At 46.1% G+C, this 23,883-nt stretch overlaps 1 protein-coding gene across 1 annotated transcript in view; it reads right to left on the reverse strand.

The window, feature by feature from the left end:
* The window catches only part of LOC139264064 (collagen alpha-6(VI) chain-like), a 178,460-nt gene that overhangs the window by 13,829 nt on the left and 140,748 nt on the right, over positions 1–23,883 (reverse strand). The window contains exons 31-36 of the mRNA XM_070880162.1: positions 14,765–14,800; positions 14,632–14,668; positions 6,017–6,028; positions 5,411–5,904; positions 1,289–1,370; positions 62–730 (exon numbers count right to left, since the gene is read on the reverse strand). Of these exons, the coding sequence (XP_070736263.1) occupies positions 62–730; positions 1,289–1,370; positions 5,411–5,904; positions 6,017–6,028; positions 14,632–14,668; positions 14,765–14,800 (1,330 nt within the window). The remainder of the gene's footprint in view (positions 1–61; positions 731–1,288; positions 1,371–5,410; positions 5,905–6,016; positions 6,029–14,631; positions 14,669–14,764; positions 14,801–23,883) is intronic.

A 23,883-nucleotide genomic window follows, 5' to 3' on the forward strand; every position in this document is an offset into this window, starting at 1 on the left:
CTCCACATATCCAGTTATAGTTTTATCTGTAAACTTTTCATTAGGTTGTTACTGCACTTACCTGCCAGGTTTTTCAGAAAAGCCACTGCAAACTTTTGTGCATATTGCATTTCAGCCTCCAGGGCTTTGTCCAGGTGAACGAAATGTTGATCAGTAGGAAAACTGACAAACTCCTCCAGGACGGTGACATTAGTTACCTCTCCAAGAACCAATGCAAATATTGTAAAACCTTTACATTTGGCTTCTTGTGATATTTCCAGTAATTTCTTCTCATCAATACTTGTTTCCCCTGAAAATATTGTAAAGATAACCTTGTAAGTCTGTTGATTTATGGGATTTAAGAAGAAATTCTTCAAGCTCCATTCAATAGTACCGCCAATGCCAGAGGAGCTCTCCGGCTGACTGAACGAGTCTTGTATGTGTCTCTTCTTCAGTGTTTTTGCAGTGTAATCCAAAATTCCAAATTCCAGGTTAAATGGATCTTCCCCATATCTCGGTGTGTAACTTGGTGTGTGTTGTACAAGAGCCACCCTGGGATGAAGATCAGAGGCCTTTGGTTCTGTGGAACTTACAAACTCATTAAGCATTGAGTTTAAGAAGTGCTGAACTGATTCTGATTGTGCAGTTTCCATTTGCCGCAAATCATCAACAACAAAAGTTATGTCCAGATTTACTGGGAAAGGAAGATGGGAGGTGTATCTTGCACACTGGTCATCTGGTTTGCACTCATCTGTAAAGATAGATTAGAAGTTCTTAGTTCATTTTTTGCTGAACAACATGTTTAGGAGTTAGATCAATGTTTTTAGATTTTGTGTGGGTTCTCATACAAACAGAATCAACATTTTGAAAGAATTCAACATTTTAAAGAAAATAATTTTACATACATGACAATACATACTCGTCGATCTGTCATTCGGTTACACATGGAAAGCCAAGACCAATGGGGTTTTCAGGTTAATTGAGGTTAAAGGACAGGGGATAATTTGATATGGGTAAGTTGGCATAATTCAGTCCCCATTTTAATCTTATATATTCTGTTCCTCATTTTATATATTTCCATTATAAATTGCTATGTGCATATTATAATGTAAAATGGCTGTATAAACTTGTAATTACACCATCCCACCAGAGCAGCACCTCCACTGGTGAACTGTTGTGACACGTCTACATAAACAATTTCTTTTATGAATGTGAAAGATGTGAATTTATAATGCAAAAAGTAAACAGGACGTGCATGCAGATGTAAGAACTTTATGATATTATAGATATGATAAATCTGAAATCATACCAAAGCACAGTGTGCATAACAGGACTTGGCGTAACCGTTCTTGAGAGCCTTGCTGCTGTCTTGGCAACACCACCACTGTATCCTTGTGCAAAGAATATAAAGAAAATTAGAAATAAAGAAAAAATATTCAACATTGGTAAATGTGAAAATGTAGTTCAGTAACAGAAACACAAAAGGGGCGACTTTAACCTGGTGGGCAGACACCTGGTGGAATAGCAGTTAAAATCACCTGTGAGATTCGTCGGCAGGCATCTTTCTGCTGAATCCGATTTTAACACACCCTTCTAAAGAGACAAGAAGGACACCCCCGGAAACCAGCGGGGTCTTTCTTTAAATATACAAATCGGGCTCCAAAGACATCACGACTGCTATTTTAACTTTGGGCCTGAGCAGGGAAACTATTGTGGCTGTCTCGCCAGGCCAAGCCAGTGGGAAGGGGAAGCGGGGCCAAAAGAGGTCCAAAGAGAGAAGAATTTTTTAGATCTATATTTTTGACTTTCCTTGTGAGGCCAGGAGGTCCCAGGTGGCGGCGTCGATCCGTACAACTTTGTGATTCTGTCCTCCGGCTTCAGGCAGGAAATTGCCCAAGGAAGGCAGTGCAAATGAGGCTCGGGTATTAGAATCGCCCGGGCCTTACGTTAACAATGTCAGCAGAGCTGGGGGGGTCGCGGGGGTGTGTGTTAATTTGAATTCATACCCGTCTGATTCCCGCCCTGAGTTACAATCAGGCTGAAACACTCGGACGATTTTACTATATATAATGTGTATTATAAAAACAACAGAAAATAAACAATATGGAATCTCCAGATTCTATGCATTTCCATACAGTAAACGCGTGGTTTATATTTGTATGGCTCGATTACAATATTAGGATTCACAGCTAAAAAAAATGCAGAGGGTAAAATGGTCAGGTCAACTGGACCCAAAGGCATCATGGTCCTAATGAGAGCAAGGCAAAAAAAACACTTCTCACAGAACATAACTGGCAATAAAACACAAGTACACACAGAAAAAACAGCAGAATCATCGTAAAATTTAACATCTGATTCAGTACAAGGAATAATAATAGATTATTATTTTTAAAAACTACAGGGCCGATAAGGGATTTCTTAAAGAATTCTACAACAACAACTTGCATTTATAGTGGCTTTAATATAGTAAAATGTTCCAAGAGGCTTTACAGGAACATAAACAGACAAAAATTGACACCGAACCAAAGGAGACATTAGGACAGGTGATCAACAGCTTGGTCAAAGAGGTAGGTTTTAAGGAGTGTCTTCACATGAGCGTTGGCAGATGGAGTATAATGTTGGAAAGAGTGAGGTAATGCACTTTGGCAGAAAAAATCAAAGAGCAAGTTATTATTTAAATGGGGAAAGATTGCAAAGTGCTGCAGTAAAGTGGGACCGGGGGTTACTTGTGCATGAAACACAAAATCATAGTATGCAGGTACAGCAAGTGATCAGGAAGGCCAATAGAATCTTGGCCTTTATTGCAAAGGGAATGGAGTATAAAAGCAGGGAAGTCTTGCTACAGTTGTACAGAGTATTGGTGAGGCCACACCTGGAATACTTATGCTATAGTTTTGCTTTCCATATTTACGAAAGGATATACTTGCTTTGGAGGCAGTTCAGAGAAGGTTCACAAAGTTGATTCCAGAGATGAGGGGGTTGACTTATGAGGAAAGGTTGAGTAGGTTGGGCCTCTACTCATTGGAATTCAGAAGAATGAGAGGTGATCTTATCAAAACATGTAAGATTATGAGGGGGCTTGATAAGGTGGATGCAGAGAGGATGTTTCCACTGATAGGGGAGACTAGAACTAGAGGGCATGATCTTAGAATAAGGGGCCGCCCATTTAAAATTGAGAAGAGGAGAAATTTCTTCTCTCAGAGAATTGTGGATCTGTGGAATTCACTGCCTCAGAGAGCTGTGGAAGCTGAAACATTGAATAAGTTTAAGACAGAAATAGACAGTTTCTTAAACAATAAGGGAATAAGGGATTGTGGAGAGTGTGAAGTGAAGTGGAGCTAAGTCCATGGTCGGATCAGCCATGATCCTATTGAATGGCGGAGCAGGCTCGAGGGGCTGTATGGCCTACTCCTGCTCTTATTTCTTATGTTCTTATATTCATATGGACTCATTTGATGATCCTGCTAACATATCATCCCTACTCAAAGCTGTAATTGTTTCTTTAATTAATACTGCGAACCCCCTCCTTTTTAACCCCCCTCTCTATCCTATCTGAAAACCCTGTAACCAGGAATGTTGAGCTGACATACCTGCCCCTCTTTCAGCCATATCTCAGTAACAACTATAATATCGTACTTCTAAGTGTCTATCTGTGCTCTCAGCTCATCTGCCTTATTCCCTATATTCCTTCCATTTAGCACTGCAAAACTCCCTTGTTGTCTATTTTCTAGCCCTTGTTTCCTCTGTCTTCCAAATTCTCTTTCTACTTTACTGCTTTCCAATTTCAGCGTTGCTCCTCTCCCTTCTGAATCTATTCTCAGATTCCCATGCCCCTGCCTAGCTAGTTTAAACCCTCCCCAACAGCACTAGCAACCCCACCCACCCCTCCCCCACGAGGATATTGGTCCTGCCTCTGTTGAGGTGTAACCCATCCGGCTTGTACAGGTCCCACCACCCCTAGAAATGGTCCTAATGCCTCAGGAATCTAAAGCCTTCCCTCCTGCAGCATCTGTCCAGCCATGCATTAATCTGCTCTATCCTCCTATTTCTGTGCTCACTAGCATGTGGCACCAGGAGTAAGCTGGAGATTACTACCTTTTAGGTTCTGCTTGTTAAACTCTCTGCTAGCTCCCTCAAATCTGCTTGCAGGACCTCATTCCTCTTGCTACTTAGGTCATTGGTAAAGATATGGACCACAACCTCTGGCTGTTCACCCTCTCCCCCTAGAATACCCTGCAGCTGCTCAGTGACATCCTTGCATCCTTGTCCCTGGCACCAGGGAGGCAACATACCGTCCTGGAGTCAAGTCTACGGCCGCAGAAACGCCTGTCTGCTCTCCTGACTATCGAATCCCCTCTCACTATAGCTCTTCTACTCTTCTTTCTTCCCCCCCGTGCAGCTGAGCCACCCGTGGTGCCGTGGACTTGGCTCTGCCTGCAATCCCCAGAGGAACCATCACCCCAACCAGTACTCAGAACAGAATACTGGTTGGAGAGCGAGATGCACTCAGGGGTGCATCAGTACTCCCTCAGTACTGCACTGGAGTGTCGGCCTCGATTCATATACTCAAGTCCCTGGGGTGGGACCTGAGCCTACAATCTTCTGACTCTGAGGCGAGTATGCTACCCACTGAGCCACAGCTATACCGCCCTCTCTTCTGTGGAGCTGCAGGTCTGTGCTGCTGCTGGTGGTCATCTTGGGCATCATCTGAGGTCCAAAGTAACAGCATAAGCGGCACCCATGCTGATATGATAGAATAGAGCTCCAAAGTGGAGATGATGCCTCCAAAGTGCGAAAAATAACCTCTCAGCACAAGCACTGTGAACAAACTCTCACACACAAGCAGGTAAGAAAGCAGCTGTGAGTACTCAGTACCTGTTGACATGTTTGCCTGTCATGGATTCAACCCCCTCAATTGCCATGTTCTTCTTCCTTTGCTTTCACTGGCGAGTTCCAGGAAGCCCAGGAAACCCATGGACCCAAAGCTAAACTCCGAAACCCACATTAATATGGTTGTCATTGAGCGATTAATGTACTAAAATTGATACCCAGCCTCTCACGAGGGGGTTGCTCACACGGAGCCTAACGCGCTGCACTTAAATACGGAAATCGGTGACTTGGAGCCGGCTTCCCGACACGTCCACATTTTCAGGATTTCACCCCCAGCTGCACCCAAACCCACGTTAAAGTGTCCCCCCCCCCGCTCCCCGAAGTCTTCTGGCAGCTCTGCTAATGTAGAATATAAAGTACATATTACTAAAGATAGTGCATAATTTTATACCAGCTTATATCTCATGCACACTTGGGACTGACACACACCCTATAATGAGACATGATGGGATTGTCTTTTGTACATGCCTCAGTATCCAGGCTGATTCCTCATCTTACACACTGTTATGGAATGTAACAAATAAGGAAATAGTTTTCTTACCCTAAAAGTCCGTTCTACTTCTGGGATGTCTTTAAAGGAGATGATGACTGGAATGATACCTAAAGCACTGAACTGCAAGGCAGCTGTAGCTATAGCCTCAGTGTCTTTGGATACACCATTAGTGATAAACACAGCTATTTTCCTCACAAGGACACCATTACGAATTCGTTTAAAAGTGTTTCTTGCAACAGACTGCATACCAATGCCGATATTCCGTTTTCTGTTTGATCGTTCATGTCCTAGTGCCTCTATTTTTTTCAGAAGTAAGTGTTTTTTCCTAAAGTCTGAAAATCGAATGAAAGGCCTTGCTTCATTATTGTATGTCAGAACCGCCACACGAGCACCGGTGGGACAGTTGCTTTCAGAGATGTTAATATCCTGCAGAAGATTAATTACAATTCCCTTCATCCTTTCAAATATAGATCGTGTGACATCTGCAGACATGTCCAGAGCGAATGCCAGCTCCGTGGGGTATGCAGGGCACTCTCCTCTTCCTGGAACAATGCAAAGAAGTTTAATATTTAAAAATGTCATTTATTCTAGTGAGAGACAAATTCAAAAGGAATGGCTAGTTGGCTATTATAAAACCAGAAAGGAATTACTTACTTTGCGAACAAGCTGTAGGTACAAAATACATCAAGAGTGTTAATATTTGATGATATAGTAATTCCAGAATTTAGTTCATATTTAGCGTAGCTTGTATACTCCTTTAAGACCCTCCCTAAAAACCCATGTCGTTGACCAAGCTTTTGGCCACCCTTCCTAATATCGCCTTCTTTGGCTCAGAATCCATTTTCTTTTGGATTACACCTTTGTGAAATGCCTTGGGAAATTTTTCTATGCAAAAGAAACTATATAAATGCAAGTTGTTGTTGATATCTCCTATTCTGCACATACAACTCTGACTAAAAACGTGAACCTATTTAATAAGACGAGCTGCACCATTCTGCGCTCGAGGTAATCATGAAAGAAACATATTCACAAGGCCTTCCCCTCTCTTTATACAGGCTCAATTTGGTTATACTCTCACTGCTATCTTCTCTTCAGCTACTTGCTACAGGACATCCCATGCTAAAAAATCAAATGTTACCCAAGGAAAAATGATACAAGCCAAATCCCCGCAGGCACAGCTGTGACATCTACCACTACCAGGAATTACTAGGGGACCGAGGGTCTAGTAAGGAGGAACTGAAGGAAATCCTTATTTGGCGGGAAAATGTGTTAGGGAAATTGATGGGATTGAAGGCTGATAAATCCCCGGGGACTGGGAGTACTTAAGGAAGTGGCCCTAGAAATTGTGGATGCAATGTTGATCATTTTTGTTTTCTATGTGGACTTGTATTTACTCTGTACAGCCACCAGAGGGCTCATCCCCTGGAGTCCCAAGGGATCCCATAATCTCTTGAGAGCACAGGTATTTAAGGAGGCTTCACAGATTGGAGAGGCACTCTGGAGACCTGCAATAAAAAACTAAGGTCACACTTTACTTTGAGCTCACAGTGTTCAGTCTGACTCATTCTCCATACACAACAACTGGCGACTAGATACAGATAGAGAACCCAAAGGTGCAGAGAACAGTGGGCATCCTGGAGAAATTTTCGGAGGGAGATAATTGGGAAACTTTTGTGGAGCGACTCGACCAATGCTTCATGGCCAACGAGCTAGATGGGGAAGAGAGTGCTGCCAAACGAAGGGCAATCCTCCTCACTGTCTGTGGGGCACCAACGTATGGCCTCGTGAAGAATCTACTCACTCCAGCAAAACGCACTGAGAAATCGTACGACGATTTGTGCACACTGGTCCGAGAGCATTTGAAGCCGAAGGAAAACGTTCTGATGGCGAGGTACCGGTTCTACACCTACAAAAGGTCTGAAGGCCAGAAAGTGGCGAGTTATGTCGCCGAGCTAAGACGCCTTGCAGGACATTGCGAATTTGAAGGGCATTTGGAACACATGCTCAGAGACTTTTTCGTACTTGGCATCAGCCACGAAACCATACTTCGCAAACTTTTGACTGTAGAGACCCCAACCTTGAGTAAGGCCATAGCGATAGCCCAGGCGTTCATTGCCACCAGTGACAATACGAAGCAAATCTCTCAGCACACAAGTGCTGCTACAAGTACTGTGAACAAAGTAATGTTGTTTTCGAATCGTAACATACAGGGCAGGTCACACATACCTGCAGCTGCACATCCGTAGATGATGGGGGTGATCATCGTTTCCATTCATGCCGATTCAAAGAGTATGTTTACAAGGGCTGTGGAACAATGGGACACCTCCAACAAGTGTGCAGGCGAGCTGCTAAGCCTGTTAAACCTGCAAACCACCACGTTGCAGAGGAGGACAGATCCACGGAGGATCACGATGAACCAGAGCCTCGGATCCAGGAGGCAGAGGTACATAGGGTGCACACATTCACCACGAATTGTTCTCTGATAATGCTGAATGTTGAACTAAATGGACTCCCAGTGTCAATGGAGCTGGACACGGGCACGAGCCAGTCCATCATGGGCAAAAAGACTTTCGAAAGATTGTGGTGCAACAAGGCCTCAAGGCCAGTCTTAGCTCAGTTCGCACGAAACTAAGAACTTACACAAAAGAACTGATTCCTGTAATCGGCAATGCTACCATAAAGGTCTCATAGAAACATAGAAAATAGGTGCAGGAGTAGGCCATTCAGCCCTTTGAGCCTGCACCGGCATTTAACGAGTTCATGGCTGAACATGCAACTTCAGTACCCCATTCCTGCTTTCTCGCCATACCCCTTGATCCCCCTAGTAGTACGGACTATATCTAACTCCTTTTTGAATATATTTAATGAATTGGTCTCAACATTTTCTGTGGTAGAGAATTCCACAGGTTCACCACTCTCTGGGTGAAGAAGTTTCTCCTCAGGTCGGTCCTAAATGGCTTACCCCTTATCCTTAGACTGTGACCCCTGGTTCTGGACTTCCCCAACATTGGGAACATTCTTCCTGCATCCAACCTGTCTAAACCCGTCAGAATTTTAAACGTTTCTATGAGATCTCCTCTCATTCTTCTGAACTCCAGTGAATACAAGCCCAGTTGATCCAGTCTTTCTTGATAGGTCAGTCCCGCCATCCCGGGAATGAGTCTGGTGAACCTTCGCTGCACTCCCTCAATAGCAAGAATGTCCTTCCTCAAGTTAGGAGACCTAAACTGTACACAATACTCCAGGTGTGGCCTCACCAAGGCCCTGTATAACTGTAGTAACACCTCCCTGCCCCTGTACTCAAATCCCCTCACTATGAAGGCCAACATGCCATTTGCTTTCTTAACCGCCTGCTGTCCCTGCATGCCAAACTTCAATGACTGATGTACCATGACACCCAGGTCTCGTTACACCTCCCTTTTCCTAATCTGTCACCATTCAGATAATAGTCTGTCTCTCTGTTTTTACCACCAACGTGGATAACCTCACATTTATCCACATTATACTTCATCTGCCATGCATTTGCCCACTCACCTAACCTATCCAAGTCACTCTGCAGCCTCATAGCATCCTCCTCACAGCTCACACTGCCACCCAACTTAGTGTCATCCGCAAATTTGGAGATACTACATTTAATCCCCTCGTCTAAATCATTAATGTACAATGTAAACAGCTGGGGCCCCAGCACAGAACCTTGCGGTACCCCACTAGTCACTGCCTGCCATTCTGAAAAGTACCCATTTACTCCTACTCTTTGCTTCCTGTCTGCCAACCAGTTCTCAATCCACGTCAGCACACTACCCCCAATCCCATATGCTTTAACTTTGCACATTAATCTCTTGTGTGGGATCTTATCGAAAGCCTTCTGAAAGTCCAAATATACCACATCAACTGGTTCTCCCTTGTCCACTCTACTGGAAACATCCTCAAAAAATTCCAGAAGATTTGTCAAGCATGATTTCCCTTTCACAAATCCATGCTGACTTGGACCTATCATGTCACCTCTTTCCAAATGCGCTGCTATGACATCCTTAATAATTGATTCCATCATTTTACCCACTACCGATGTCAGGCTGACCGGTCTATAATTTCCTGTTTTCTCTCCCCCTCCTTTTTAAAAAAGTGGGGTTACATTGGTAACCTCCACTCCATCGGAACTGATCCAGAGTCTATGGAATGTTGGAAAATGACTGTCAATGCGTCCGCTATTTCCAAGGCCGCTCCTACAATGGAGCGGTACACAAGCTGCCATTCTGGGTGGTACCGGGCGATGGTCCCACGCTGCTCGGCAGGAGCTTGCTGGGAAAGATACGCTGGAACTGGAACGACATCCGAGCGCTATCGCCCGCTGACGACACTTCGTGTGCCCAGGTCTTAATCAAATTTCCTTCGCTGTTCGAACCAGGTATCGGGAAATTCCAAGGAGCAAAAGTGCAGATCCACCTAATTCCGGGGGCGCGACCCATCCATCACAAGGCGAGAGCAGTACCGTACATGATGAGAGAAAGGGTAGAGATTGAGCTAGACCGGCTGCAAAGAGAGTGCATCATTTCACCGATTGAGTTCAGCGAGTGGGCCAGTCCTATTGTCTCAGTCCTCAAGGGAGACGGCACCGTCAGAATCTGTGGCGATTACAAAGTAACTATCAATCGTTTCTCCCTGCAGGACCAATGCCCACTACCAAAGATCGACGACCTCTTTGCAACGCTGGCGGGAGCAAAGACGTTCACAAAGCTGGATCTGACTTCAGCCTACATGATGCAGTAACTGGAGGAATCACTGAAGGCCCTCACCTGCATCAATACGCACAAAGGACTTTTTGTTTATAACAGATGCCCGTTTGGAATCCGATCAGTGGCGGCGATATTCCAGAGAAACATGGAAAGTTTACTGAAGTCTGTCCCGCACACTGTGGTCTTCCAGGACGACATCTTGGTCACAGGTCAGAACACAGTCGAGCAGCTGCAGAATCTGGAGGAGGTTCTTAGTCGACTCAACCACGAGGAGCTCAGGTTAAAACGCTCAAAGTGCATTTTCCTGGCACCTGAAGTGGAGTTCTTCGGAAGGAGGATTGCGGCGGACGGCATCAGGCCCACCAACGCGAAGACGGAGGCAATCGAGAATGTACCGAGGCCACAGAACGTGATGGAGCTGCGGTCGTTTCTGGGACTCTTGAACTACTTTGTTCACTTCTTACCACGTCTCAGCACAATGTTAGAACCACTACATGTCTTATTACGAAAAGGGGGTGAATGGGTTTGGGGAAAAAGCCAAGAAAATGCCTTTGTAAAAGCGAGAAAATTGTTATGCTCAAACAAATTGCTTGTGTTGTATGATCCATGTAAGCGTTTGGTACGAGCATGTGATGCATTGTCATATGGCGTCGGGCATGCATTGCAACAAGCTAATGATTTTGGGAAACTGCAACCGATTGCTTATGCATCCAGGAGTCTGTCTAAGGCTGAGAGAGCCTACAGCATGTTTGAAAAAGAAGCGTTAGCGTGTGTCTATGGGGTAAAGAAAATGCATCAATACCTGTTTGGGCTAAAATTTGAATTGGAAACTGACCATAAGCCACTTCCAAGAGTAAAGGGATAAATACCAACGCATCGGCCCGCATCCAGAGATGGGCGCTCACGTTGTCCGCATACAACTACGCCATCCGCCACAGGCCAGGCTCAGAAAACTGTGCCGATGCTCTCAGTAGACTGCCATTGCCCACCAAGGAAGTGGAAATGGCGCAGCCTGCAGATCTAGCCATGGTTATGGAAGCATTTTAGAGTGAGCAATCACCCGTCACTGACCGGCAGTTCAAAACCTGGACAAGCCAGGACCCCTTATTATCACTCGTCAAAAGCTGTGTGCTTCAGTGTCCCAGTGGAAATGCAGGAAGAGATAAAGCTGTTCCAGCGGCGCATAGATGAAATGTCTATACAGGCAGACTGTCTTCTGTGGGGCAATCGAGTAGTGGTCCCCAAGAAGGGCAGAGACACCTTCATCAATGACCTCCACTGTACCCACCCAGGCATCGTGATGATGAAAGCGATAGCCAGATCCCACGTGTGGTGGCCCAGTATCGATGCGGACTTAAGAGTCCTGCGTTCACAGATGTAATACATGCTCGCAGTTAAGCAATGTACCCATGGAGGCGCCGCTAAGTTTATGATCTTGGCCCTCCAAACCGTGGTCTAGGGTACACGTTGACTATGCAGGCCCGTTCTTGGATAAAATGTTCCTTGTGGTTGTAGACGCATACTCCAAGTGGATTGAATGTGAGATAATGTCAGTTATCACGTCCGCTGCCACAACTGAAAGCCTGTGGGCCATGTTTGCTACTCACGGCTTACCCGATGTCCTGGTGAGCGACAACGCGCCATGTTTTACCTGTGCTGAGTTCAAAGAATTCATGACCCGTCACGGGATCAAACATGTCAGATCTGCCATGTTTAAACAAGCTTCCACTGGTCAGGCAGAGAGAGCAGTGCAAACCATCCAAGAAAGGCTGGAAGAGGGTAACTGAAGGCTCACTGCAGACTCGCCTATCCCGAGTCCTGCTAAGCTACCGCACGAGACCTCAGTCACTCACTGGGATCCCACCTGCTGAACTGCTCATGAAAAAAGCACTTATGACAAGGCTCTCGTTAGTTCACCCTGATCTACATGAACAGGTAGAGTGCAGGAGCTTTAACAAAGTGCATACCATGATAGCGCAAATGTGTCACGCGAGATTGAAATCAATGATCCTGTATTTGTATTAAATTATGGACAAGGTACCAAGTGGCTTCCCAGAACTGTCGTGGCCAAAGAGGGGAACAGGGTGTTTCGGGTCAAACTTTCAAATGGACTCATTCACCGGTAACACTTGGACCAAATCAAACTCAGATTCACGGACTATCCTGAGCAACCCACCTTGGACCCTACCTTTTTTGATCCCCCAGCATACACACCAGTGGCAACCGGCACCACGGTTGACCACGAAGCAGAACCCATCATCGACAGCAGCCCTGCAGGGCCCAACACACCAGGCAGCCCAGCAAGGCCAGCTGCACAGCAGCCTAACGAGGGCCCAACAAATGATTCAACAACAGCAGCTTTCATACCGAGACGATCAACCAGGGCAAGAAGGACCCCAGATCGACTCACATTGTAAATAGTTGCACTATTGACTGTGGTGGTGGGGGGGGGGGGGAGTGTTGTTATATATGTGGACTTGTATTTACTCTGTACAGCTACCAGAGGGCTCATCCCCTGGAGTCCCAAGGGATCCCACAATCCCTTGGGAGCACAGGTATTTAAGGAGACTTCACAGGTTGGAGAGGCACTCTGAAGACCTGCAATAAAAGACTACGGTCACACTTTACTTTGAGCTCACAGTGTTCAGTCTGACTCATTCTCCACACACAACAATTTTCTACAATTGACTCTGGATCAGTTCCGATGGACTGGAGGGTAGCTAATGTAACACCACTTTTTAAGAAAGGAGGGAGAGAGAAAATGGGTAATTATAGACTGGTTAGCCTGACATCGGTAGTGGGGAAAATATTGGAATCAAATATTAAAGATGAAATAGCAGCGTATTTGGAAAGCAGTGACAGATCGGTCCAAGTCGGCATGGATTTATGAAAGGGAAATCATGTTTGACAAATCTTCTAAAATTTTTTGAGGATGTAACTGGTGGAATGGACAAGGGAGAACCAATGGATGTGGTGTATTTGGACTTTCAAAAAGCTTTTGACAAGGTCCCACACAAGAGATTGGTGTGCAAAATTAAAGCACATGGTATTAGGGGTATTGTACTAACGTGGATAGAGAACTGGTTGGCAGACAGGAAGCAGAGAGTCAGGATAAACGTGTCCTTTTCAGAATGGCAGGCAGTGGCTAGTGGGGTGCCGCAGGGCTCATGCTGGGACCCCAGCTATTTACATTAATGATTTAGATGAAGGAATTGAGTGTAATATCTCCAAGATTGCAGATGACACTAAGCTGGGTGGCAGTGTGAGCTATGAGGAGGACACTAAAAGGCTGCAGGGGGACTTGGACAGGTTAGGTGAGTGGACAAACGCATGGCCATAATGTGGATAAATGTGAGGTTATCCACTTTGGTGGCAAAAACACGAAGGCAGAATATTATCTGAATGACGGCAGATTAGGAAAAGGGGAGGTGCAACAAGACTTGGGTGTCATGGTACATCAGTCATTGAAAGTTGGCATACAGGTACAGCAAGGGGTGAAGAAGGCAAATGGTATGTTGGCCTTCATAGCTAGGGGAGTTGAGTACAGGAGCAGGGAGCTTACTGCAGTTGTGTACAGGGCCTTAGTGAGGCCTCACCTGGAATATTGTGTTCAGTTTTGGTCTCCTAATCTGAGGAAGGACGTTCTTGCTATTCAGGGAGTGCAGCGAAGGGTCACCAGAACGATTCCCGGGATGGCAGGACTGACATATGAGGAGCGACTGGATCGACTGGGCCTGTATTCACTGGAGTTTAGAAGGATGAGTGGGGATCTCATAGAAACATATAAAATTCTGACGGGACTGGACAGGTAAGATGCAGGAAGAATGTTCCCGATGTTGGGGAAGTCCAGAACCAGCGGACATCGTCGTAGGATAAGGGGTAAGCCATTTAGGACTGAGATGTGGAGAAACTTCTTCACTCAGAGAGTTGTTAACCTGTGGAATTCCCTACAGCAGAGAGTTGTTGATGCCAGTTCATTGGATATATTCAAGAGGGAGTTAGATGTGGCCCTTACGGCTAACGGGATCAAGGAATATGGAGAGAAAGCAGGAAAGTGGTACTGAGGTGAATGATCAGCCATGATCTTATTAAATGGTGGTGCAGGCTTGATGGGCCAAATGGCCTACTCTTGCACCTATTTTCTATGTTTCTATGTTTCTATGTAAACCAGTTGTGAAGAGAAGGCAGATCACTACTTTGACGCCACATTAAACTGTTGAAAGTAAATGGAGAGTCTGGGCTGTCAGGTTATCAATGACTTCAGCATTATACCCTGCAACAACACCTTAGTCCATGATAACACTACTTCCGTTCTATTACTGCTTACAGACATGTTTAGGAGAAAAATACGCCAAAAGATTTAAGAGCATTAATCATTCTCTGAAGTATGCAATGTCTGACTTCTCAATTTGTTCGAACATCTCTGAGAGTCACCCGCTTTCAATCACAAGTTAGGCCAGCTTTTCAAAATTTTTCCTCTCAGAAATGTTGTGATAGAAATTTAGAGTTTGCAGTCAATTTCAAGAGCGTACTTACGGCAATTCTTCTGAATGTACGATATGAATTCACATGGCTGTGACAAAAAGTAGAAAAGTATCGTTTACAAAACAAACATTACATAAAGTGTATCAACTGTAAACACATTTTACACACATACAAAATGACCTACTTTCATGGAGGCAATGCCATCTGGTCCTTTGGGGCCCTGGAATGAGGAGATACAATACATTTGATTAAGTAGAGTTCAAAAATATGAGTTCATCTTCTGTGGTCTTCAGGTTTTCCAAATTAAATATAAATGTGAAATATTATAATAAATTCCCTCACCAACGAATGCTGGAGATCCACGTGCCAATTACATGTACACCGAGGATTGTAGCCTTGAGAATAGAACTCTCGCTCGCACCGCACGAGTATTCAATTCAGGAAATGGTGAGATCTAACTAATGGAGGTGCCCTTCTCAGCAAAAGCTGGAAGGGAAAGAACTGGGAGCCAGAGCTGAAGCTCAGGGGGTGGGATTAGACTGAGACTTGGGCAGGGAGGTAGGCCACTTCAGATGGCTTGGAGTTGGCTGCAAAGGCATGGCTGGAGTTTTCCTTTCTGAATGCTATCCAGTGACTCATGCTGAGGGCTGTATCACACTGGGTTATGATCCCTGGTGATGCTCTCTGATTAGATTTGCATGTGAAGAATGGCCACACAACTCAGGAAAAGTAACCAAGCATAATCAAAAGTGTGAGATGAGGAAGGGAGAGAAGGGAGAAAATTGGTGGGAAAAAAGCAAATATAACAACGGATGAAGTAAGTTCGGATACGGATGTTCAGGTGCTGAAGAAAGAGCAGGGAAGTGGTACTAATTGGCTAGCTCTTTCAAAGAGCTGGCACAGGCATGATGGGCCAAATGGCTTCCTTCTGTGCTGTATGATTCGATGGGGGCTAAATTCGATGCCCCCGAAAATGGGCATGGGGATCAAGATGCACGATTAACCTGCTCCTATTGGTTCTGATCCAGGCAGCGCACAAACTTCATGTTGCCTGCCAATTTAGATGATTGTAGCTTGCGGCCCAGCGTTAATTGCGCTGTTGAGTGGCTGCACGCCTCAGCAAGTTTGTGAGAGACAAGTACCACATAAAGCTACCATGTATTACTTAAAGCCAGCCTGCACCTCTTCTAGCTGGAGGAGGTCTTGGAAGCGGCTGGGGAAGAGAGGCTGACCTGCAAGAAGAATGACTAATGGCGCAACAGGGGTGAGAGTGTGCTCCAAGATTCTGAGACACAGCACTGGAGGCCTTCTTGGAGAAGGTGAACAGGAGTAGAGAGGTCCTCTATCCACAGGGGGCTAGGCGGCTCTCCAGACAAACTCTGCGAAGGTAGTGTGAGCAGGTAGCTGTGGTAGTCACTACCAAAAGTCAAACCTGAGGACCTGGATGCAGTGCTGCAAGAAGTGCAGTCACTTCATATGAGCGGTCAAGGTGAATGAATTAATCTTCAAATGCCATCTCCCACCAACTACACCTCTAGCCTCACACACTGCTCAATACACAACACCCCCATCACTCACTACTAACAATCTCTATCCAACAGGACTCCTCACCTTCATAACTTCACCTCACCCGTTCACACTTACCACTGCTGCAAGCTTCATTACCCACATCTCACAGCTTGCACACCTTGCACACACTGCCATGCTATTCAAATATGGCAGCCACATCACCTGAACACATTGCACCACACTCACTGAATCATAGAAATTTTACAGCACGAAAGGAGGCCATTTCGGCCCATCATGTTCGCATTGGCTGACAAAGATCTATCCAGCCTAATCCCACTTACCAGCTCTTGGTCCATAGTCCTGTAGGTTACAGCACTTTAAGTGCATATCCGTGTACTTTTTAAATGTGGCGAGGGTTTCTGCCTCAGCCACCCTTTCAGGCAGTGAGTTCCAGACCCCCACCACCCTCTGGGTGAAGGAATTTCCCATCATATCCCCTCTAAACCACCTACCAATTATTTTAAATTTATGCTCCCTAGTTGTTGACCCCTCTGCTAAGGAAAATAGGTCCTTTCTATTCACTCTATCTCGGCCCCTCATAATTTTATACACCTCAAAAAGGTCTCGCCTCTGTTTGAAAGGAAACAAACCCAGCCTATCCAATCTTTCCTCATAGCTAAAATTCTCCAGTGCAGGCAACATCCTCGTAAATCTTCTCTGAAACCCCTCTCTACTGCAATCACATCTTTCCTGTAATGTGGTGACCAGAACTACAGACAGTGCACTAGCTGTGGCCCAACTAGTGTTTTATACATTTCAAGCATAAACCCTTCTATTCTATGCCTCCACTGATGAAGGCAAGTATTCTGTATGCCTTCTTAACCACCTTATCTACCTGGCTGCTACCTTCAGGGATCTGTGGATATGTACTCTAAGGTCCCTTTGTTCTTCTACACTTCTCAGTATCCTACCATTTAATGTGTATTCCCTCTCCTTGTTAGCCCTCCCCAAATGCATTAACTCACACTTCTCTGGATTAAATTCAATTTGCCACTGTTCTGCCACCTGATTAGTTGATTGATATCTTCCTGCAATCCGCAGCATTCTTCTTCATTATCAACCACACAGCCAATTTTAGTATCATCTGCAAACTTCTTAAGTCTAAATTATTGATATATACCACAAAAAGCAAGGGATCTAGTACTGAACCCTGCTGAACCTCACTGGAAACATTCTTCCAGTCACAAAAACACCCATCAACTATTACCTTTGCTTCCTGCCGCTGAGCCAATTTTGGATCCAACTTGCCATTGTGTCCTGGATTCCATGGGCTTTCACTTTCATGACTAGTCTGCCATGTGGGACCTTATCAAAAGCCTTGTTAAAATCCATATACACTACATCAAACACACTATCTTCATCGACCCTCCTTGCTCCTTCCTAAAAAAATTCAATCAAGTTAGTCAGACATGACTTTCCCTTAACAAATCCATGCTGACTGTCCTTGTTTAATCTGTGTATTTTTAAATGAAGATTCAACCTTTCCCTCAGAACTTTTTCCAATTATTTTCCCACCACCGAGGGTAGGCTGACTGGCCCGTAATAACTCTGTCTATCCCTTTCTCCCTTTTTAAACAAAGGTACAATGTTAGCAGTCCTCCAGTCCTCCGGCACCACCACCTGTAACCAGAGAGGACTGGAAAATAATGGTCAGAGCCTCTGCTATTTCCTCTTTTGCTTCTCTTAACATCCTGAGATATATTTCAGCTGGACTTGGGAATTTATCCACCTTCAAAGCTGCTAAACCCCTTAATACTTCCTCTCTTACTATGTTTATTTCATCTAATATTTCACATTCTTCCTCCCCAATTGTAATGTCTGCATCACCCCTCTCTTTTGTGAAAACAGACGCAAAGTATTCATTAAGAACTATACCCACATTTTCCGCCTCCACACACAGATTACCTTTATAGTTTCTAATAGGACCTACTTTTTCTTTAGTTATTCTCTTGCTCTTAATGTATTTATAAAACATCTTTGGGGTTTCTTTGATTTGAAAATGTTATCATGCTCTCGCTTTGCTTTCCTCATTTCCTTTTTAATTGCACCCCTACACTTTCTATACCCTTCGAGAGTTTTTGCAGTATTGACCCCTTGGTATCTGTCATAAGCCTTCCTTTTTATCTTTATCCTACCCTGTATGTCCCTTGACATCCAGGGGGCTCTTGATTTATTAGTCCCACCCTTTTTCTTTAAGGGAACATACTTGCTCTGTGCCCTCAAGGTCTCCTCCTTGAATGCCTCCCACTGCTCTGACACTGATTTACCTTCAAGTAGCTGTTTCCAGTCCACTTTGGCTAAATCCCATCTCAGCTTAGCAAAATTGGCTTTTCCCCAATTGAGAACTTTTATTCCCAATTGAGAGCTTTTATTCCTGGTATGTCTTTGTCCTTTTCAATAACTATCCTAATTCTAATTGAATTATGATCACTAGCACCAAAATGCTCTCCCACTGATACTCCTTCCACCTGCCCAGCTTCATTCCCTAAAACTAAGTCCAGAACTGTTCCCTCCCTTGTTGGTTTGTTATATACTGGCTAAAAAAGTTCTCCTGAATGCATTTCAGGAATGCCACATCCTCTATACCTTTCACACTAATTCTATCCCAGTTAATATTAGGGTAATTGAAATCCCCTATTGCCCTCTAGTTTTTGCACTTCTCAGAAATTTGCCTACATGTTTGCTCTTCTATCTCCCACTGACTGTTTGGGGGTCTGCAGTACACTCCCAGCTCCCAGCAGCATGATAGTCTCTTTTATGTTTTTCAATTCAACCCAGGAGCGGGAGATCGAGGCCCAGAATAAAGGGCGCGGAGAGTTGGGAGGAGCCAGCTTCTGCAGGAACAAAAAGTTAAAAAATCTAAATCGAAGTATGATGTCACAGCTAAGCGGGCAAGTGATTGGCTGGTGGATTGGTGAGTATTTTTCTTTTCTTTAAGAAACCTTTGGCATTGTTGTAAGTTAGGAACTGCAAATTAAACTGGCTGTTTGCTGAGTAGCGGCTGGGTATGTTTTGCTCAGGTTTAGAGTTTAGTTTTACTCGATAGTTGCAAGTGTAACTAGAGTGATGGCAGGGCAGCTTAGTCCTGTGGATTGAACATCCTGTGGCATGTGGGAATTCCTGGATGCTTCGCGCAGCCGGGATGACCACATGTGCAGGAGATGTCTCCAGCTGCATCAACTTGAGCTCCGTGTTTTGGAGCTTGAGCGGCGGCTGGAGTCACTGCGATGCATCCGTGAGACTGAGAGCTATGTGGATAACACTTTTCTAGAGGCGGTCACCCTACAGGTTAAGAGTGTGCAAGCAGATAGGGATTGGGTGACCCCTGGACAGAAGAGGAGGACTAGGCAGATAGGGCAGGAGTCCCCTGAGTCCATCTCGCTCTCCAATCATTATTCTCTTCTGAGTACCGATGGGGGCGATCGTGGTTCTGGGGAGTGCAGCCAGAGCCAAGTCCACAGCACCACGTGTGGCTCAGCTGCATAGGGGCAGAGGAAGAAGAATGGAAGAGCTATAGTGATAGGGGATTCGATAGTCAGGGGAGCAGACAGGCATTTCTGTGGCCACAGACGTGACTCCAAGATGGTATGTTGCCTCCCTGGTACCAGGGTCATGGGTGTCACTGAGCAGCTGCAGGGCATTCTGGGGGTCCGGGTGGGGGGGGGGGTGGGTGGGGTGGGGTGGTGGGGAGGGTGAACAGCCAGAGGTCGTGGTCCACTTCGGTACCAATGACATAGGTAGGAAGAGGGATAGGTCCTGCAAACAGAGTTTAGGGAGCTAGGAGAGAGGTTAAAAAGCAGGACCTCAAAAGATAGTAATCTCCGGATTACTTCCAGTGCCACGAGCTAGTGAGTACAGAAATAGGAGAAACATAGAAACATAGAAAATAGGTGCAGGAGTAGGCCATCCGGCCCTTCGAGCCTGCACCACCATTCAATAAGATCATGGCTGATCATTCCTTCAGTACCCCGTTCCTGCTTTCTCTCCATACCCCTTGATCTCTTTAGCCGCAAGGGCCATATCTAACTCCCTCTTGAATATATCCAATGAACTGGCATCAACAACTCTCTGCGGTAGGGAATTCCACAGGTTAACAACTCTCTGAATGAAGAAGTTCCTCCTCATCTCAGTCCTAAATGGCTTACCCTTTATCCTTAGACTGCGTCCCCTGGTCCTGGACTTCCCCAACATCGGGAACATTCTTCCTGCATCTAATCTGTCCAGTCCCGTCAGAATTTTATATGTTTCTATGAGATCCCCTCTCATCCTTCTAAACTCCAGTGAATATGGGCCCAGTTGATCCAGTCTCTCCTCATATATCAGTCCTGCCATCCCGGGAATCAGTCTGGTGAACCTTCGCTGCACTCCCTCAATAGCAAGAACGTCCTTGACGAGGAGGATAGAGCAGATAAATACATGGCTGGAGAGATGGTGCAGGCAGGAGGGCTTTAGTTTATGAGGCATTGGAACCGCTTCTGGGCGAGGTGGGACTTGTACAAGCCGGACGGGTTGCACCTCAACGGAACCTGGACCAATATCCTCATTGGGGGAGGGTTGTTAGTGCTGTTGGGGCGGGTTTAAACTAGCTTGGCAGGGGGATGGAAACCTGAAAATAGATTCAGTAGGGAAGGGAGTAAAGCTGGAATTAGAAAGCAAAAATAAAGAAAGTGAGTTCGAAGGAGAGAGGAAACTGTTGTGTATGCAAAATGTATGTACTGTAACATGAGACCACTGAATGTATCTTCACACTCTATACACCATACCTGTACCACCAGAGGGTGCTACTGGTGGAGACCTAAGGGTCACCTGCATTCTGCAGGTAACCAAGTATAAAAGGGAGCTCACCTCACTGTATCTTCACTCAGGAGCTACAATAAATGGACTCAGGTCACAACAGTTCAAGTACAATACCTTACCTCGTGGAGTCATTACTAGAGTGCTTACATATATAACAACTGGCGACAAGATTACGAATTTCCATGTGCAAAATGGCTAACCTAAACAACTTTCAACAATTCGCTGATGGGGAAGATTGGGATGTCTTGGTGGAAAGGCTCGAACACTTTTTCATGACGAACGACCTGGCTGGAGACACACCGACCTCGCTGGCTGATAAGCACAGAGCCATCCTGCTCAGCAGTTGTGGGCCCACTGTCCATGGCCTCGTCAGGGACCTGCTAGCCCCAGCGAAGATGACAACCAAAATGTACGTGGAGCTCGTAACACTAATACAGGAATAGCTCAAACCTAAAGAGAGCATCCTCACAGCCAGACACTGGTTCTACACCCACCGGCGGCCCGAAGGCCAAGAAATCGCAAAATATGCTGCAGACCTGAGACGAATGGCTGCACCATGTGATTTTGGCGACTACCTCACCGAAGCACTGAGGGACACCTTTGTTATTGGAATCGGCCACGAGGGCCTCCTCCACAAGCTGCTCTCTGTAGACACCACCGTCACCCTGCAGAAGGCAATTAAAGTGAGCCAGGCATTCATGATTTCGACCTGCGATTCCAAGAGGATGATGACTCACCCCTAGGACTCTAACCCGACGAGTACAGTGAACCGAATGGCACCTTTCAAAGGCAAGGCTGCTACCCCGAGACCCGCAACCCTGAGTCCGCCACATGGGGCCAACCGGCCAGCCCCATGCTGGCGCTGTGGAGGAAATCACAGGGCCCACCAGTGCGGATACAGAGACTATACTTGCAAAGGCTGTAACACTAAAGGTCATCTCCAGCGAATGTGTCGAAGAAATTTTACTCACCGAGTCGCTGAAGAGTTGGCCGATCACCCGGCTCCAACGCTGATGAAGATGAAGAGTCTATGAGGTAGCTCAGCCCCAGGAAGAGGCGAACAAAGTGTATGCATGCTCCATCGAGAGTTCCCCATTGAAAATGGAAGTAGAAATCAACGGTGTTCCAGTCTCAATGGAGGTCGACACAGCGGCGAGCCAATCGCTGACGAATCAGACGACCTTCAAGAAACTCTGGGACAATCCCACCGAACGATCTAAAATGCTCCCAATCCAAGTGAAGCTGCTCACTTACACAAAAGTCGCCATCCCAGTCAGTAGCAGCGTGGATGTCCAGGTGTCCTACTGCGGCGCGATGCACAAGCTACCTTTGTGGATTGTTGCTGGTGATGGTCCAATGCTGCTGGGAAGAAGATGGATGAAACAAATCCAAATTTGTTGGAGCTGGGAAAGCCTCCAGGCCCCGGTGATCGACGTCCTACGTGGCCCCAAATTTGGATCCATCACAGCACCTGAAGATCCTACTGTCCGACTCGATTACGCGGTGGCGACACAGACCGCACAACTCAATGGCGAGATGATCCAACCCAAACGACCAGACCTCACCTTCCGGGTTCAAGTGGCAGGACGCCAAAGGAAGAAGATCAGCGCAGAAGGTAAATTCCCGGCTTCAGTGGCAGAACCTGGGGAGAGAAGGATCACTGCAGCCTATCTCGTGGAGAGAAAGAAGATGGTGCCCGCACCACGAGGTGAAGGACCTGAAATCAAGATGGCAGCGACCAAACCACGAGGGCAGCATTGAGGGAGCAACACGTGATGCCGAGCAGTGAACCGGATTGGGGTAAAGATTGCAAAGCCCTCTTAAAGGAGACCGGCAACCCAGTACAATTAAAGGAACAGTTACACTCTTTGTACAGCGATGCCGGTGATAATAATGAAAAAGTTGTAATTAACAAATGCAAGTCTCTGAATGTAACCTTGCACAGCGATGCCGATAATACACAAGTAATTGACAAATGCAAATTTGTAAAGACAACTAACAATGTCGAGTCGGCTGATTGCAGTCGGAGCCAATGTATCATGAATGCAAATGATGAAATGAAATGTGATGCCGGGTTCTACATGCACGCCGACAAAGCTAAGGGCAATCTCCCATGGGAAGCAGCCAGGTCCAGCGGGCTACCCGATCATGTAGCCTGTGCCTCCGGGACCAACGTGATGCCCCAGAGAGTGTAGGCACACACACAGTGGGAGCATACCCACTGTAGGGCCAGCGATCAATGGATGCCACAGCCACCACGACTGGCACCCTGCCTCAGATCGGCCCTACCGGTCTTGCCACCAGGGCCAACATCGGGAGCAGGAGGTCAGCACCCTCCGGCCCTCCCAATGGGACCTGGGATGACCAGACTCCCAGCACTGCTGAAGGGCAGCAGGAAGACCCTGCAGCCCTCAAAGGAGGAGAGGAGACCACACATTCCGGTGGCTCTGCCCACCACTAGGCAATAGCAAAGGCCACGAGACACAGCCAGGTGAACAATCCTAGCCCACCCAGCTGGCAGGGGGCACAGTCCAGTTGGTCCGGAATGAGCATCCTCGCCCACCTGCACCCACATCCCAGGGGCAAGACTGTAATATCACGTATGTACCTTACCTGTAACATGTACTTGTTCCACCACTGCTGAACTCAAAAACAGTGATATAACTAATCCCACCTGTACATGTACGCCAATGCAGATGTCGAGCAACACATGTGGTCTATGTTTGGGGCGGAGGGGGGGGAAATGGATGTATGTAGCCATGGACACATATGGATCACACCCAGAACCCACAAAACCCTCAATACAACCTCCAACCGTCCACTGCTGACCATTTCCCAATGTCGTGGCAATAAGAGTTTGGGGGTCTACAGAGAGAGAGCCATTCCCAAGCACAGTCAAAGTGCAAGGGCTGTGGGCACTCAATTCAAGGGCCAGAG

Source organism: Pristiophorus japonicus, chromosome 5 (assembly GCF_044704955.1).
Source record: "Pristiophorus japonicus isolate sPriJap1 chromosome 5, sPriJap1.hap1, whole genome shotgun sequence".
Lineage (NCBI taxonomy): Eukaryota > Metazoa > Chordata > Chondrichthyes > Pristiophoridae > Pristiophorus > Pristiophorus japonicus.